This window comes from Squalius cephalus (assembly GCF_949319135.1).
Source record: "Squalius cephalus genome assembly, chromosome: 21".
NCBI lineage: Eukaryota > Metazoa > Chordata > Actinopteri > Cypriniformes > Leuciscidae > Squalius > Squalius cephalus.
The window spans coordinates 32,135,001-32,151,412 of record NC_137142.1 but is presented as its reverse complement, the minus strand read 5'-3'; the positions used below and the strand labels follow the sequence as shown (position 1 = coordinate 32,151,412).

The 16,412-nt window shown below is 37.5% G+C and overlaps 1 protein-coding gene across 5 annotated transcripts in view; it reads left to right on the top strand.

The window, feature by feature from the left end:
• The window catches only part of ate1 (arginyltransferase 1), an 82,343-nt gene that overhangs the window by 2,746 nt on the left and 63,185 nt on the right, over positions 1 to 16,412 (top strand). For all 5 annotated transcript variants that reach the window (XM_079854615.1, XM_079854614.1, XM_079854616.1 and 2 more), the window contains exons 2-5: positions 4,189 to 4,252; positions 4,868 to 4,930; positions 5,501 to 5,616; positions 8,121 to 8,306. In XM_079854615.1, the coding sequence (XP_079710741.1) occupies positions 4,189 to 4,252; positions 4,868 to 4,930; positions 5,501 to 5,616; positions 8,121 to 8,306 (429 nt within the window). The remainder of the gene's footprint in view (positions 1 to 4,188; positions 4,253 to 4,867; positions 4,931 to 5,500; positions 5,617 to 8,120; positions 8,307 to 16,412) is intronic.

Genomic DNA, 16,412 nt, shown 5'->3' with positions numbered 1-16,412 from the left:
TCATTAGTATTTACTAATTTTAAGATTATAATTTCTATTTGTTTTAATCTTATTTAATCCTATTTTATTAAGTAATAATTATTAATATTTTAAATTTTTGCATTTTTTTTTGTTGCACTTAGACCTTCTAGCTCTTTCTTTTATTACAGTTAGAGATGGAAGTCTGCTGTCAATTTTAGAAAATGTATCATAGTTTTTATAGTTCATGGTTCCCATCATTCTGGAAAATGTTCCAGGGAATTGCCAAAGATTGATGACCAATGGTTTATTATATTTACTGCATGATCTGACCGTTTTTTGTACTACAGCCACCAGAGAATTCACATCGAAATGTTTTTGGATTTACATTTATGATGATGATGATGTTGACAAATGGTGCTAAAAGTGGTGACACAAGCACAAAGATTGTGAGGAAGCGGTGTTGTAATAGTGGTAGTAATAGTGGTGCTAAAGATAATCTGCTCCTAATCTGCCCTATGCTACATAATGTGGAAGCCATTAGGACGGGGAAGTTCAGAGACGCATTTGTTTACTTTGATTTAGCAGATATTATCCTAAGCAACATGCTTTATTACCTAGGGCTCTGCGTAATACCTCAGTGACTCTTGATATCTCCATCTTTCACTGATTTATAGGCTGTCATCATCACACTTTTATAGTCTAGCCATGCAGGAGAATAGAGTTTAATTGATTGCTTCACTTTCAAGAATTTGAAAGTGAAAGTAAGTACCCGAACCTTTCAAAGTCAAAATGAAATTCTGTTTGCAACACATTTTACTTTTATGATGTGATGCATTTCCTATCAAAACTGGATATTCAATGAGAAATAATGTTGGACAGATAATTTAAGTAATTGCAAATTAATTTGGTAAAATTGGTTGTTACCAGAATGGAGCTGAGGCGTTGAAATATACTAGAGGGCTTGATGATGTCAGTTGAAAAGTAAAACAACTTGAGGTGGAGAAAGTTAATATAAAACTATATAAGATTAAATTTTTTTTTTGAGTAATGTGCATCATGCACAAAAAGTCCAGGATAATGCATTAAGAAAGTGACTGGGGTCAGTTTTGGTTTCATCTTGACTTTTCAGTTCCATTTTTATCTCTTATTTGGAAGTTGAACTGCGCACAACTTTTCTTTGCGAAGTATACTTATCAATGAATACCAGCATAACATGAATAACATGAATATCAGCACTAGTACAAATCCAGGAACAGCGGGTGCTGCGTGACTCTGAACTATCTAGAGGTGAATGACTTGTCATAAACTTTTGACTTTATAACTCTCTATCAAATTTATGCAAAGAGATTGCATCATACCAGGCTAATGCTTAACCCAAAGGTGACATTATGTGCCATGACACAATGCCTGAACCCCTTGTGAGTGTTATAATAAGAAACACACCTTCGTAATTTCCTTTTAATTGTTTTACTGTGTTGTGGTGCAGACTGGGCCTGAACTGTTTTTTTTAATATATATATATATATATATTTATTTTTTACGCCTTTTCATTCTTTTCAGGGCTTGTTACCTGCTTTTTGTATCTGCCTCAAACCTAATCAGTGTCTATTGTGTTGTGTTCTGAAAAACCCGCCCCGTATGGGCTAGATTAATGGATAAGTCCGGTAAAAGCAAACCTCTTGTCTCTGTTGTTGCGGTGATCTGACTGATGTTGCTTAATGGATCTTTCTGGACTGTGTCATGTTCTGTGCTATTGAATCGTTTGTTTGTTTGTGCTCTGAAAACAATCGGCTTGGCCCGTAGACAATGAAACAATGAGTGCCTGCTTTTCCTGGCCTGAATTCTGGAAGTTTGTTAATTATAATTATTTTGTTCAATTTACATTTACATTAGGGTTTTTTTGAGTGAATCTTTTTTTCCTCTTAGTGTTTTAACTTGAGCCAGCTCCAAAATCAGTCCCAATTCCCAACATTAAAATTGATTAAAATCAAATCCCTTAAGTCTCACCGGCCCACCGGTGGGCCCACAGCCATTACATATTTAAAACAGTAATTAATCTTATACTAAACCTAAATCTTGACAAACTATATATCATTTGAAAGTTGATTTTCAAAATAAATTACAGAGGAGCCGTAATTTATCAATTTGGAACAATAATATTTTCATACTCCTAAGGCGTGTTCAGACCTTTATTTTGAAATAGCAATGAACATGAAAAATCATGAAAGAATGGTAGAAACCTCTTGTTTTCATGCAAAGAGTCCATAAGATAACATCCATTCAATTTCTGAAAAAAAGGTCTGAAAATGTTTTAAATATAAAGAAGAAAAAAATAATAGATTCACCATTTGTGATGTGGCAGCGAACTATAACGCACATACTTGTTCTTTGTATGTGTTTATTAGAGATTGAATTCATATCAAAATCTGCCAAACTTCCCATACTTCTAGCATACTACATAGGATGTCTACTTCATAAATTGTATGAAAATTGTGGAAATAAATGGTTCAGATTACTCAAACCACATATGGAAATGGAGGCGCCCTTATATGGACAGTAATAGGCTGGATCCCAAATGGCACACTTCATGTGGACCTCATGTCTCGTGGCCTTAAATTGCGCGTGCTCGCCAAGTGTGCGAGTCCGAAGGGTGTCCCATTCTGCATTTCAGAATTCAGAATTCCCATTCTGCCTTTGTGCCCTCGATGTGGACTTCGCCGAAGCCCGCACTTTCGCACCCTCCACATGAGTTACCTACCCAGGAATCATTGCGAAGTTGCGAACGGCCAATCAGATAAATGAGGGGAGGAGTTTTGTGGCTGTTTGACTGTCGGTGGCTTGATGTCATCAAGCCTGTCCCAAAATACACTCTTGCATGCCCTCGTGGACTCGAGGCCAGCGCCCCTTAGGTCTGCACTTCTGACATCACCAAGTGTGAACTCGAAGGAGGTCCATAGGGATCCAGCCATGGAGTCTGGTTGTCACCTAGTGAAAAGGTTTGGTACTGCGCCCAAACAAAATCTTACTGAAAGCTCTTTTTTTTTTAGATATTATCAACCTAAAATTTGGAACACAACTTGTTCAGATTTTTGGCTTTGATTTTCTTGCAGTTTTAGAGTCCAACATATATATTTTATATAAAATATGAATAATTTTTACATTGTACATTTTCATAAACTCAAACTTCTATAACTTTTTTTTCTATTTCACTTTCTTAATATATTTCACTTCTTCAAAAATCTGCCAAATGTCTTCTTTAAAACAAGACCAATCTTACGTCTGGATATTCTAAAGCATAGGCTACATGAATTACAACCATTTTAGTTCGGAATGTGCATTGTCTATTAAAAAAAAATAATTTCCCCACCTTTCTTATATGAATAAATCATGCTCTTAAAAAGGAAAAGATTAGTTCTGGCAAAAGTAATGCAAAAATTAAATAACATAATAAATATCAGATGATGTACTGATATCATATCATACATTGTTATTGAAAGGTTTAGACTGTGTTATTGCTTAAAGTAATTATGGAGATTCTGAACATGAATTTTACTAGCTATATAAATCAGCTGATTGTACACTGACGTTCTTCTTTGGCAGATTAAAGGAGCATTAGCACCCCTTGTTTCAGTCCCAAAATCTACCAACAACCTAATCAGTCATTTCTGTTTTGAAATATTTTTTTTTTGTCAGCTTTGATTAAATATTATGTAAAAGATGTAATAGCCTATTTCACATTTATATATCAGACATCCTGCCCTCTCGTATTACCATTTCACATTGAGAAATGTTTATTGTTCACTCATTTTTATTTGTGTATATGTGTCATTGTTTAAATGTTTTGTCGGTATTGTGTGGTTTTAATCTTTGTTTTTAGTCCACAAGAGGTGTTTGTATTCTCCTCAGTGTTTATGTTGATAGATTATGGCTCAATTTAGATAAAGAGACATCTTAACCCCACAGCCAAAAAACTGAAAGAATTCTCAAAGCTTTGAGGACAGATGTCCTATACGTGTGCCTGTGTGGGAGCTTAATTCTCCATGACGTCAAAGGAAACTTTTTCCCTTCCTGAACTGTGTGTCCATTTGAGGCTCACTGTGTCTCAGAACACAAGGCTATAAGGATCAGATGCCCTCCTGTTCTCATGTTCATGCATGTCTTTATTTAAGAGGTTTAACTTGATAAGTTTGTGTTGTGTGTGTGATCTAAATATTGTTCTCTCTCTAGGCATGTGGTCCCATACTATGACAGTGCAGGACTACCAAGATCTCATCGACAGAGGCTGGAGAAGGTCCTGATATCTCCTATTGTCTGACCTCTGAACTGTTACATTCCTAATAATGAGTGTTTCATAATTCAATCTTCTGACTTGACTTTAAATCATGTGCTGCATGATTAGGATTTCTTGCATAATGTCTTAGCAGGAAACACTTTTACACATTAACAGGATGCATTAGTCTGGGCAGTTTAATGAGCTTAACACAGTGACAGACATAGAGATACTCCCTGAGCTCACACACTTCTTTGAACAAGACAAAGGGTTCAATTCAACATGAAAAAACATTTTAATCTGGATATATTTGGCAAGAAAACTGTTCATTTATTCATTTTGCAGACACTTTTATCCAAAGCGAGTTACAAATGTGGAAAATCACAAGTAGAGTCAGCAATATTCACAGTAAACAATGCCAGGTTTAGTAAAGAAAATAAATATAATTTATTTAAAATGTATGCTTAATAAATTATATAACTTATTAAAATAACTGAATTTTTAACTATGATTTTATTATAATTGGTTTAATGAATAATCATTGGCTTATTGATGTATGACTAAATTAAAATTGTATTATATTTAAATTGATCTCCCCTTTGTTCTTTTCCTGTTTTTTTTTTTTTTTTTTTTTAGAAGTGGCAAATATGTTTACAAGCCTATTATGAATAAGACATGCTGCCCACAGTACACCATCAGGTAAAAGCTTGCTTGTGTATATAGGATACTTTGTGATAAATTAAAATGAATATCTTATAGTTAAATTTGACTATTGAGTGATCTTAAATGTGTATAAAGGTGCGGTCACACTACACTTTTCATTCCATTGACTTCCATTCTTACACATGCAAATGCATCAGACCGTAAAACGCAAGCTCATGCAAAGTTTTGCGTTTCGCTGCGTCCAAAGTTGGGTGAACTCTGACTTGCGAATTCGCATCACGTGAAGACGTGTTAGTAAAAGATCGATGCGTCACAGAGTGACCTCTTGGCTGAATTAAAAGAACGATATTTTTGCAGTAAAGTTAAGTAGATTGTATATTTTTACATTTTGAATGCATTAATATTTGTTATATGTTTAATTCATGTTTATAAAGTCATATAACGACTATTGCAGTGTCCGAAGACATTTTGCATGCTCAAAGTCTAGTGTGACCGCGGCTTGCTGGAAACAAATTGTGTGTTTGGTCTTTCTTTATACATTAATATGTTGAATGAATGAGGCATTTATATAGAACTTTACTAGTTGTTGTGCTTACTGTTTGGCAGGTGCCATGCCTTGAACTTCCATCCGTCGAAGACTCACAAAAAGACCTTGAAGAGAGTGAACAAGTTTCTCTCCAAAGGAGAGATGCCAGTGGAGCGGTGTGATGAGGGACATGAAGGTGAGCGAGCGAGTGCCACTTAAGAGATTATTTGGCTGCTGGTCGTGATCAGTCATGATCCACAACTTAGTATCATGAAGCTGGATGCTATGTTAAATGTTTTTTTTTTTATCTGTTTTGTTAAATAACTTGAAAACCTCTTCATATGAAAATAACATGAGGGTGTGATGCCACAAATCGAAGAGGCCAATTTAAACACATCATTTACTTTTTAACTTGTTAACTCTCATAAATTAGAGCCTTTTGATTACATTCAGTATTTATATTTAGTTTATGAATTTTCTCCGATATGGAGATTCTTTTTTCAAATGACAGAAACCACTATTTCAACATTGAAAAAAGATTCAAAATGAACACGAGAGAATATTTAATAATTTGATATGATAACATCTACCTGCAGTAGTATACATTATATTTATAATGAAACATGTTAATATATGAGAAATGCCACTTAATGAATTGTGAAGATTAACATTTCTGAGTGACACAAACGTTTGGAATATAAAATGTACAGTTTGAAATGATTCACAACAAGTTTAAATCAAAGATTCTATGAAGATGTCTCTTATTTTCACAATGTTGTTTTAATATACAGTGCTGTGCAAAAGTCTTAGGCATGTTAATATCCCCCCCCCCCCCCCCAAAATGGTTTTAAGTCAGTTATTTATGTCTTTTGCTGTAGTGTGTCAGTAGGAAATATCAGTTTACATTTCCAAACATTCTTTTTGCCATTAATTGTACTAATCCAGTGAGATTTGTGTATGCACAAGGAGTCTGACAACAGCCGGCATGATCTGATCTCACTATCATCGAGTCCGTCTGTGATTACATGAAGAAACAGAACAAACTGAGACAGGCTAAATCCAGAAGAACTGCGGGAACGTCTCCAAGATGCTTGAAGAAATCGACCAGTAAAGCTGCCTGAAAAACTGTGCAAGTGTACCTGGACAAAAGCCGTTTTAAACGCAAAGGGTCGTTACACCATATATTGATTTGAATTAGTTAATAGAAGTTAAATCATAAATAAATTCAATTTGTGATTTTATTTTTGAAAGCATTCTCACTTTACAGCATTTTAACACAAGTGCCAGTACTTTTCCCTGTACTGCAGCTTTGCAGGAAGGTTTCTTCAAGCATCTTGGAGATGTTCCCGCAGTTCTGGATTTAGCCTGTCTCAGTTTGTTCTGTTTCTTCATGTAATCACAGACGGACTCGATGATGGTGAGATCAGATCATACCGGCTGTTGTCAGATTCCTTGTGCATACACAAATCTCACTGGATTATTACAATTAATGGCAAAAAGAATGTTTGGAAATGTAAACTGATATTTCCTACTGACACACTACAGCAAAAGATATAAATAACTGACTTAAAACCATTTTGGGGGGGGGGGGGGGGGTGGGGGATATTAACATGCCTAAGACTTTTGCACAGTACTGTACATTGGCACAAAATCATATCTGAATATATCTGACTCAATATATAGCCCAGTCAGAAGAGTTGCATCCCCAAGGCATGTTTTCTACAGGTATAGCCTCTGTCTGTTTCTTATATCTTGTGGTCTGGTCTGATTTAATATGCCATCCCAGATGTTTTAGAAGAAATCAAAAGCCGTCTAAAGCCCATCTCTTCCATACTTCAGAGGACAGTGGCTATAGCTGCAGGAAAAACCCAGTCGTTTCTGTCAGGTGCGCTTTGTGCAGTAGGCCAGACATTAACCAGACTCCCCTCCTGTCACCCAGGCATCATGTGTTATCCCTCCCACATTTTGCTATTTTCTTCTCTTTTACTACATTTTTTGTGTTTCTTGTGCTCAATTTGTTTGTGTGGTGTTGGGCATGACACATTTTCTTAGTGTTTATGAACTAAAATTGTGTTTGCAAGTACAAGATCCATTTCATACCATTTAGACATACATTTATAGCTTGACTGAGGGTGTTTAATTGTACGTTAGTTCATCGAAAAATAAAAATTCTGTCATTAATTACTCACCCTCATGTCATTTCAAACCCGTAAGAGTTTCGTTCATCTTCAGAACACAAATGAAGATCTTTTTGATGAAATCTGAGAGCTTTCTGTCCCTCCATTGACAGCTACGCAACTTAAAGGTAGTAAAAACATCATTAAAGTAATCCATGTGACTCTTGATGAATGAAGATGATGAATAAAAAGTCTTGCGGGTTTGAAACGACATGAGGATGAGTAATTAATGACAGAATTTTCATTTTTGGGTGAACTATCCCTTTAATGCACCCATTCCCAAATGTGTTTTTCTTTTCAAATGATTTGGGCTGCGTTTCCCAAAAGCATTGTAAGCGTAAGTAGATCGTAGAGTCCTTTGGTGCAGTTGGTTTACAACTTAGGCTCACAATGCGTTTGGGAAACGTGGCCCTGCATAATTTGATAGTTCCAAGTATAAGTGTGATTTGAGTGAATCCCTATAGTAGACGGCATCACATTATCCATGATGGTCATCTTAAATTTAAATGTGTTGATTCTTTAGGAGAGCCCATGAACTCTGTGCATGAAGAAGATGTGCGACCCCCTCCTGAAGATCCACTGAAAATAGACCACGGTGAAATACAAGACATCACCACCAGCCTAGACACTGAGTCCTCCAACTCAACGCCCAGAGAAGACGCAGCGCCTGCTTCAGCAGAGAAAACCTCAAATGTTACGGCCAAGCCAGGTCAGTCTCTACACTCATTTAAGTCTCAAATAACACCGTTACAGTTCTTGGTTCTTTTCGTCCAAAGTAGCGATTGATTGATTGATTGATTGAATGATTGATTGATTGATTGATTCAGTCAGCCAGCAAGTGATTCAGGCTTATAAATCTTTTTGACCATTTCATTAAAAAGAATTGGTTCATTTATCCTTGAATTGGTCTTAAACTGGTCTTGCTAAATATTTGCTGTTGTGTGCAACCAGTGAGCGCTTTGCGGTAGAAAGATGTGATGTCTTTATAGTGTATTTGTATAATGCCTTATAATTTTTTTTAGCAATTACTACAAAAACGATTCCTTTGGCCTTGTTGTTGTAGAATCAGTTGCAGTGCAGCACTGGAAATATTGACGAAAATTGAACTACGTTGATTAAGAGACTTTAAGGATTAAGACTTTGATACTTCAACAATTAAGGCAGTGGTTCTCAACCTTTTTGACTGCAAGGGCCCACATTGCCCTTGACAATATTCAAAGGCCCAGTCACTTTTCCAGTTGTTTGTGGTTTACTGGATGTTTTTTTTTTTTTTTTTTTTTTTACTTACAATTTCTAAGTTATTTTTGGAACTTGGCATAACTAGTAAAATGCATATTCATTGTAAAATTGCTCATTTTGTTTCAATATTTTATGAATTCACATTACTTTTCCAGGTCTTGAATTCACACTTTTAAAATTAGGCTTCCACATATATCCACATTTTTCAAGACCATCGGAACCCTGGTTCTCCAAAGAGAGAAGGAAACACCTGTTAACGGGGCTGATTTAAAATACAATTTTAGTTGTTTTAGCTTATTTTAATGCTTTTGTCTTATCCTAAATGACAATTTAAAATCCCCTGGTTGGGAACCACTGCATTAAGGGAACCTAATGTTATTAAAATCATCTGGGTCCAAAAATAAAACCAGTTTTGAATAAGAACCAGTTGTCAGTTCCCAACTGGACTAGTAAGTAAGGATAAGTGTCTGATAAATGACTAGTAAGTAAGGATAAGTGTCTGATAAATGACTACTAGTAAGTAAGGATACATGTCTGATAAATGACTACTAGTAAGTAAGGATAATTGTCTGATAAATGACTACTAGTAAGTAAGGATACATGTCTGATAAATGACTACTAGTAAGTAAGGATAAGTGTCTGATAAATGACTAGTAAGTAAGGATAAGTGTCTGATAAATGACTACTTGCCTTGCCTCTAGAAACTTAGAATAGCAAAACAAGGGATTCCACTGAGGATCAATAGAGGGCAGCATATGTCAAGAAATAAATGTGGTGGCTCCCTTGGGATATAAACTTTTTTTCACATCATCTGTGTAAGATGATACTGCTAGTATTCCTGCAAGTGTCACTTCCTATGTTAAACAATTTCACCATCTTATCCTTTAGTTAAATGTAAAAAAATGTAATCTACTAGCTTTCCTCCGAGGGTGAAGTGCTGTGAGCCAAAACGTATAATAAATTCCCTGTAGACTTGAGGCACGAGGACCATACATCTTTGAATATGAATTTTAGGCAAATTAAAAGTCCCATTCATCTGCCAGCCCCTGGAATGAGCACCCCCACAGAACAGTCCGGAAATGGGAAGGATTTATAGAGGCTCCCAAAAGGAGGAGAGAACTCTCGCTCTCGCTCTCTCCATCTCCAAACGGAAACCACCTGGTGACAAATTTATTGCTGCTTGCTTTATGACCATCTTTACGTCTGAGTTATGTCTGTTGTTAGCGTTGACACAGACGGAGCTAAATGACTGATTCCTCACTGGAGGTTAATGCTCCGGTTATAAACAACAGAATCTGTAAATGGTCTCTCTGGATATTTGAGCTGAATGTAGTGAAGCGAGAACACGTGAACAGCCTTAGAACTTCACTCATAATTCATGTTAATGAGAAACTAAGAAAGAACAATTAAAACTAGATTTGTTGTGATCCGAGCAGTTTCTGAGGTGTTGAGTGGTTGCACTAATAGACCAGGAATGTGTATTATGAAAGTACATTTTGATTTCATGCTGACTAAGTGGTTGAGCTTCTGCATCTGCATCTGACTTGTGTGTTTTGGTGTTGACTGTGCTAGTAAAGGCTGGTCCAGGTAGTAAAAGTGTTTCTCTTCCCCACGCCCAACTGTTCTTCTTTCCATATGTTTTCCTTTCATAAAGGAGTGTGCCAGCTCTAATTCACCCAGCCCCGAGTCACCCCCGCACAGCAAATATACCTTACACTGTCCCCTCAGGGAGTCCGCATAAGTGTGTGTGTGTGTGTGTGTGTGTATTTCTGCAGGAGTAGTACATACATCTGAAGGAATGTGTCTGTGAGTTGCTGCATGCACATGAGTGTGCGTAACTGTAAATGTGTGTCCATGAGTCCTCAAGGAAAGGCAGTTCTGGACTTTTTACGAACTGTTAACTGCTAGAGAGGGAGAATGTGTCTTCCGCAGGAACGGATCTGTCAGAGTTTATCTCTCCCTTGCACACAACGGCCCGCTTGCAACACCACGTGTTTATTTGCTAAAGGTCTATCAGACCTCAGTACAATCCGGTCAGTGTTTTCAAACGTGGTAATATTCAGTGTTATTTATTTATTTATTTATTTATTTATAAATCCTCCACTTCCAGAGGAAAATGAGCTCTCAGAGTTAGATCTTGGTTCCTCCTTAGGTTTGATCTTAAAGGAATGATCGATCATTTACGCACCATCATGTCTGTAAACCTATATGCATTTCTGGCCTCTGTGGAGCACAAAAGAAGATATTTTGAAAAGTGTGTGTGTGTGTGTTTTTTGTCCATACAGTGAATGCAAATATAATATGTTGTTTGGACCACAAAAATTTTTCAAGATATCTTTTGTGTTCCACAGAAGAAAATAAGTCATATACATTATTTCAGAATTTTTTGGGTGAACTATCTCTTTAAGAAGATTTTCTTTGCTTTAGTTGCCTTGCTTGCTGGAGATTGTCATTGTCTTTTTTTTTTTCTTTTTTTTTTTGTAAAGCTGTTTCTGGAATAAAATGTTTTTTGAAAAGTGCTGTACTAATATTTTTAAGTGAGTTGAATTGCATTTACGTCATTAACATAACACTGTCGTAACCGGGCGGAAAGTGATAAAGTGACAAGTGATTAAAACTATCACTTCTATGTTGATCCTAAGCAGCTGTATTGCTTTCAAACCAATTGTGAATTGTCCTGGGGCCATGAACCCCCGTCAGCCATGTTAAGGGGTTTTCTTGGTGTGTGTGCTTGAGTAGTGTGATGATGAATTCATACAATACTCTACTGTATTATAACCAAACAGCACCACACCGGCTCCTATCCGCTCAGGATAGTTCAGTTAAACAGTGCAAGTAACAGAACGCAGGCTGTCTTCGACCTGGATCCGGCCCAGCATCTGCTCTAGCTCTCGCTCATGTTTACTCTGGTTTGGAAGAAAGCCATTCAACATCTCTATCATCCCTGTGCCGTATTTACAACCCTGGCCGGAAACATTCCCTCCTCTAAGTCAACTGGAGGTATTAACAGGAAAAGAGGGAAGAATGAGTGTTAAGAAAGGGCTAATTGTCTCGATGACTCTGGCTCTTTGTCGGAGGAAGTCACAGAGCAGCGCTCGGAGGTCCTGAAGGAGGTCCCGCGTCTCATGCGAAGCGTGTAAAGGCCAGATTTATTTGAGGAAAGTGTAAATAGTCTGTTATCAATGTGCTTTTTAAAGCCGGTCCAAATTTGTGCTTTGTATTGCAAGTGTAACTAACAAGTTGTATCCGGTTAATGCTGCACTTCTAAAACAGTTTTTATGTAGCCTAAAATTAAAGTGAATTATGGGCGAATCCCTTGAAACCTATTCAGAACATGTCCAGGTCATATTTCACTCCAATTTTGTTTAGGACTTTCTATCTTTCTATTCTATCTATCAATCTATCGATCGAGAGAGGACAGGATTTCTTTTTTTGTATTGTGACATTTTAACGTCAATTAAGCTTATCGATCTAGCTATATATCTATGTATTTATATCTCTATATCTATATCTCTATAGACAATTAAGCAAGTTTTCCTGTCCTTTCTAAATAAAGACAAAAAAGCCCAAACATATAACTTAAGAAAAAATCATTCTAATATGCTGATTTGCTGCTCTAAAAACATTTATTATTATTATAAATGGTGAAAAAAGCCGTGCTGCTTCATATTTCCCCCATCATTTCTTGATAAATCGAAAGTTCAAAAGAACAGCATTTATTTGCAATAGAAATCTTTTGTAACGTTATTAATGTCTTTACTGTCACCTTTGATCAGTTTAATTTAATGCATCTTAACTGAATAAAAGTATTAATTAAAAAAAAAAACACTTTCATTATGTCTTGTGGCCTTGATGCAGCAATGCAACAAATCATAATGGTTTTATAAATAGTCATCCTTTTTTATGCAGTATATAATTCCTTATTTTAATGAGTTTTTATTTGATTTATACGCCCCTGACAGGTTTTGTGAGATGCGATCTCTCTCTCTCTCTCTCTCTCTCTCTCTCTCTCTCTCTCTCTCTCTCTCTCTCTCTCTCTCTCTCTCTCTCTCTCTCTCTCTCTCTCTCTCTCTCTCTCTCTCTCTCTCTCTCTCTCTCTCTCTCTCTCTCTCTCTCTCTCTCTCTCTCTCTCTCTCTCTCTCTCTCTCTCACCGGGTTGAAAGGGTTTGATGGCAGGCTGACGCTCGTCGACGGCTGGCACAGGGACAGGCAGGAAATGGCCCTGCTTTCCTTATTGCTCCAAACAGGATGTCGGCGTGTAAACTGTTGACATGGGATGCCGGGAGCACTCCGAGGGACTGGCCCTGGTCCAGAGAGATTGAGGGGGGGGGGCTCGAGAGAAAGAGAGGGAGTGAGCGGGTTATTGTACTGTATACACAGATATATACGGCCAAAGATTAATATACATTATCACACATAAACTGTTTTAGATTGCTCAGTCCAACAAATGGTTCTTGACCAATAGGGCAGGATGTGAACCATTTAATTTTGCAATTACAAACACTTCTTGTGTCAAATATGTGTGTCTGTTTTCATAATTGCCAGTTAATCAGCTCAGAGTCGCCTAGAGCCATGTCTGTATCACAGAGACTTTGGCAAATGCGTTGTAATCCCCAGCCAAGCATCCTAAAATCAAATGAGCAAGTTTTGCGCCAGCAAACACCTCTTAAATTATCCTCGGAAATGTAATATAGCTAGAAATGCCTCCGAATTATGAACATTTTTAGGTGAAATAAGGTGATTGAGTGGTTGACCGTTGTCAGAGATAAACTGCACTGCAAGTTCATGACTGGAGTGTGTGTCCGAGTGTTATTTTAGCATTACACCATTACTGTACACCATAAAGCTCACTCTCTAATCTTTTCTCAGTAGTAAATGGATGGCTGACTGCCAGGGCTGCTGTTGCACACTCTGAAACCGTGACTGATTCAATGACCCTATCCGTCCCCCCCTTTCCTGACCAGCCCTGCCTGTCATTCCCAATCTGGGATTACCACCTCCTTCAGTTTCCTTTAGGGAAAATGAACAACCATCTTGACACTTTCATTTAAACGTGCGAGTGGTCTGAACAGTCCTCGCAAAAGCAGCGGGTGTCAACAAACAGAGCCCGTGTTGTTTTACAGCTGCGATGATGTCATGATGTCAGAGGAGCGCAAATGACTTCCATCTAAACGGGAGGACTCGGCCCTGCGTTTACTAATGCTAACTGGACGACTCATTGGAGCGCACACATCGTGCTCGTAACTCGCTCAAAGGATTGCTTTCACACACTCCTACGGTTAGCGAATGTGCCCGCGAGCCGCTAATGGAAACATGCTCTCACACCCAGCAAAACGGCTCCAAATGTGGGATGTACTCAAGACCTGTTATTGATTATACCTCTCCTGTAGTCTTCGCCCCTCTACCAGATATCACCAGCAACATGCCGCACAGTTTATGTGGTAGTCTGTAAATGGATGCTTAGTTTTGTTTCATTGGGGATCTCGGCCCTCAGGTTTTTAGACTCCTGCTGCTGGTTTTCCTCTGCTCTTTTTGGAGATGTCAAGTTTTCCACTGTGCAGAACTATTTATTTGACATATTTTAGACACAGGGTGTGCCTCTGCCTGTGGGCATATGTTCTTAAAAATTACACATGCCACATGTAGTTAACCAAGTCAGTATGAAATCAAAATGGCCCCGGTTACTTCGCTGGTCTTAATGTGCACAATTCATCAGTACACATTTTATCTAAATGTTAAAAGAAGAAAAAAGATGAATTACTTAAGTTGAATAACTTAGAACAACGTAAAAACACCAACTTGACACCATTCAATAAATGAATAATGGATGAAAGCAGTTCTCCACCTTTAATTTGCTCCTTTAATTATAAAACTAAAATGCAAATGCAGTATCATGTTTATTTTAAAGGGGTCATGACTTGGTTAATTTTATTATTTTAATATATTCCTTGAGGTTCTCTTATAATGTTAAGTTGCACAAAATAAAGCAAAGAAACTAATATCTGTAAACAGTTATTTTCAACCTTCATTCTAACCGTCTGATCAGTTTTTTAGGGGCTTGTCAGTAAACGAGTTATGATTGGCTAACGCCATTGCAAAGGAAAGAGTATCAACGGTCACTCGCTATAGATTGGTGCAGGTATGACGTCAGAACCTGAAAGAACCTTTAAGCCTGTGGTAAACATAACTTGACCATACATTGACATTGTATCCAGTGTAGACATCGCTAGTGATTTATAATGGGTTCTATTTGCTTGTTTTGACACAACGTTTGCATCCAGTGTGGGCAAGTGTCAGGATGTTTTAATGGTACAAAGACCTTGTTTGACATATTCAATCAAGGCAAATTTGATTTCTCATGTCATGACCCCTTTAACAAATTAACTTTTCCTTCTAATTATTTTGTAGAATCTTGTTAATGCCAATATCTTGAGAGTTCAGGGTTTTTATCAGTAATCGGTCAGTCTGGTCAGTAGTGACAAATAATGTATGTTGTATAGTGGCAAATTGTCACAAAGTTTTTAAAGTCATGCCTTACTTTGTAAAGCATCAATAATAAAAATGAATTCTTCATCAATAAAGTTGTCCCTGTTGTGCTAAATATACACTACCATTTAAAGGGATACTCCACCGTTTTTTCATATTAAACTGTTATTCCCTTAACTAAGACGAGTTGATACATACCTCTCTCGTCTCTCGCTCTGTCTTGCGGCGAAACTTTGTTAGCACTTAGCTTAGCCCAGTTCATTCAATATGGGCCAAGCAGAGAAGCTACCAAACACCTCAACGTTTTCCCTATTTAAATACAGTTACTCGAGTAGTGTAACTCGACCTAGGACGGTGACACAAAACAAAACGTTGCGCTTTAGTGCACGCACTGAGACGAGAGAGGTATGTATCAACTCGTCTTAGTTAAGGGAATAACATAGTTTAATATGAAAAAAAAGGTGGAGTATCCCTTTAAAAGTTTGTGGATATATATATACATATATATATATATACACACTCACCTAAAGGATTATTAGGAACACCATACTAATACTGTGTTTGACCCCCTTTCGCCTTCAGAACTGCCTTAATTCTACGTGGCATTGATTCAACAAGGTGCTGAAAGCATTCTTTAGAAATGTTGGCCCATATTGATAGGATAGCATCTTGCAGTTGATGGAGATTTGTGGGATGCACATCCAGGGCACGAAGCTCCCGTTCCACCACATCCCAAAGATGCTCTATTGGGTTGAGATCTGGTGACTCTGGGGGCCATTTTAGTACAGTGAACTCATTGTCATGTTCAAGAAACCAATTTGAAATGATTCGAGCTTTGTGACATGGTGCATTATCCTGCTGGAAGTAGCCATCAGAGGATTGGTACATGGTGGTCATAAAGGGATGGACATGGTCAGAAACAATGCTCAGGTAGGCCGTGGCATTTAAACGATGCCCAATTGGCACTAAGGGGCCTAAAGTGTGCCAAGAAAACATCCCCCACACCATTACACCACCATCACCAGCCTGCACAGTGGTAACAAGGCATGATGGATCCATGTTCTCATTCTGTTTACGCCAAATTCTGACT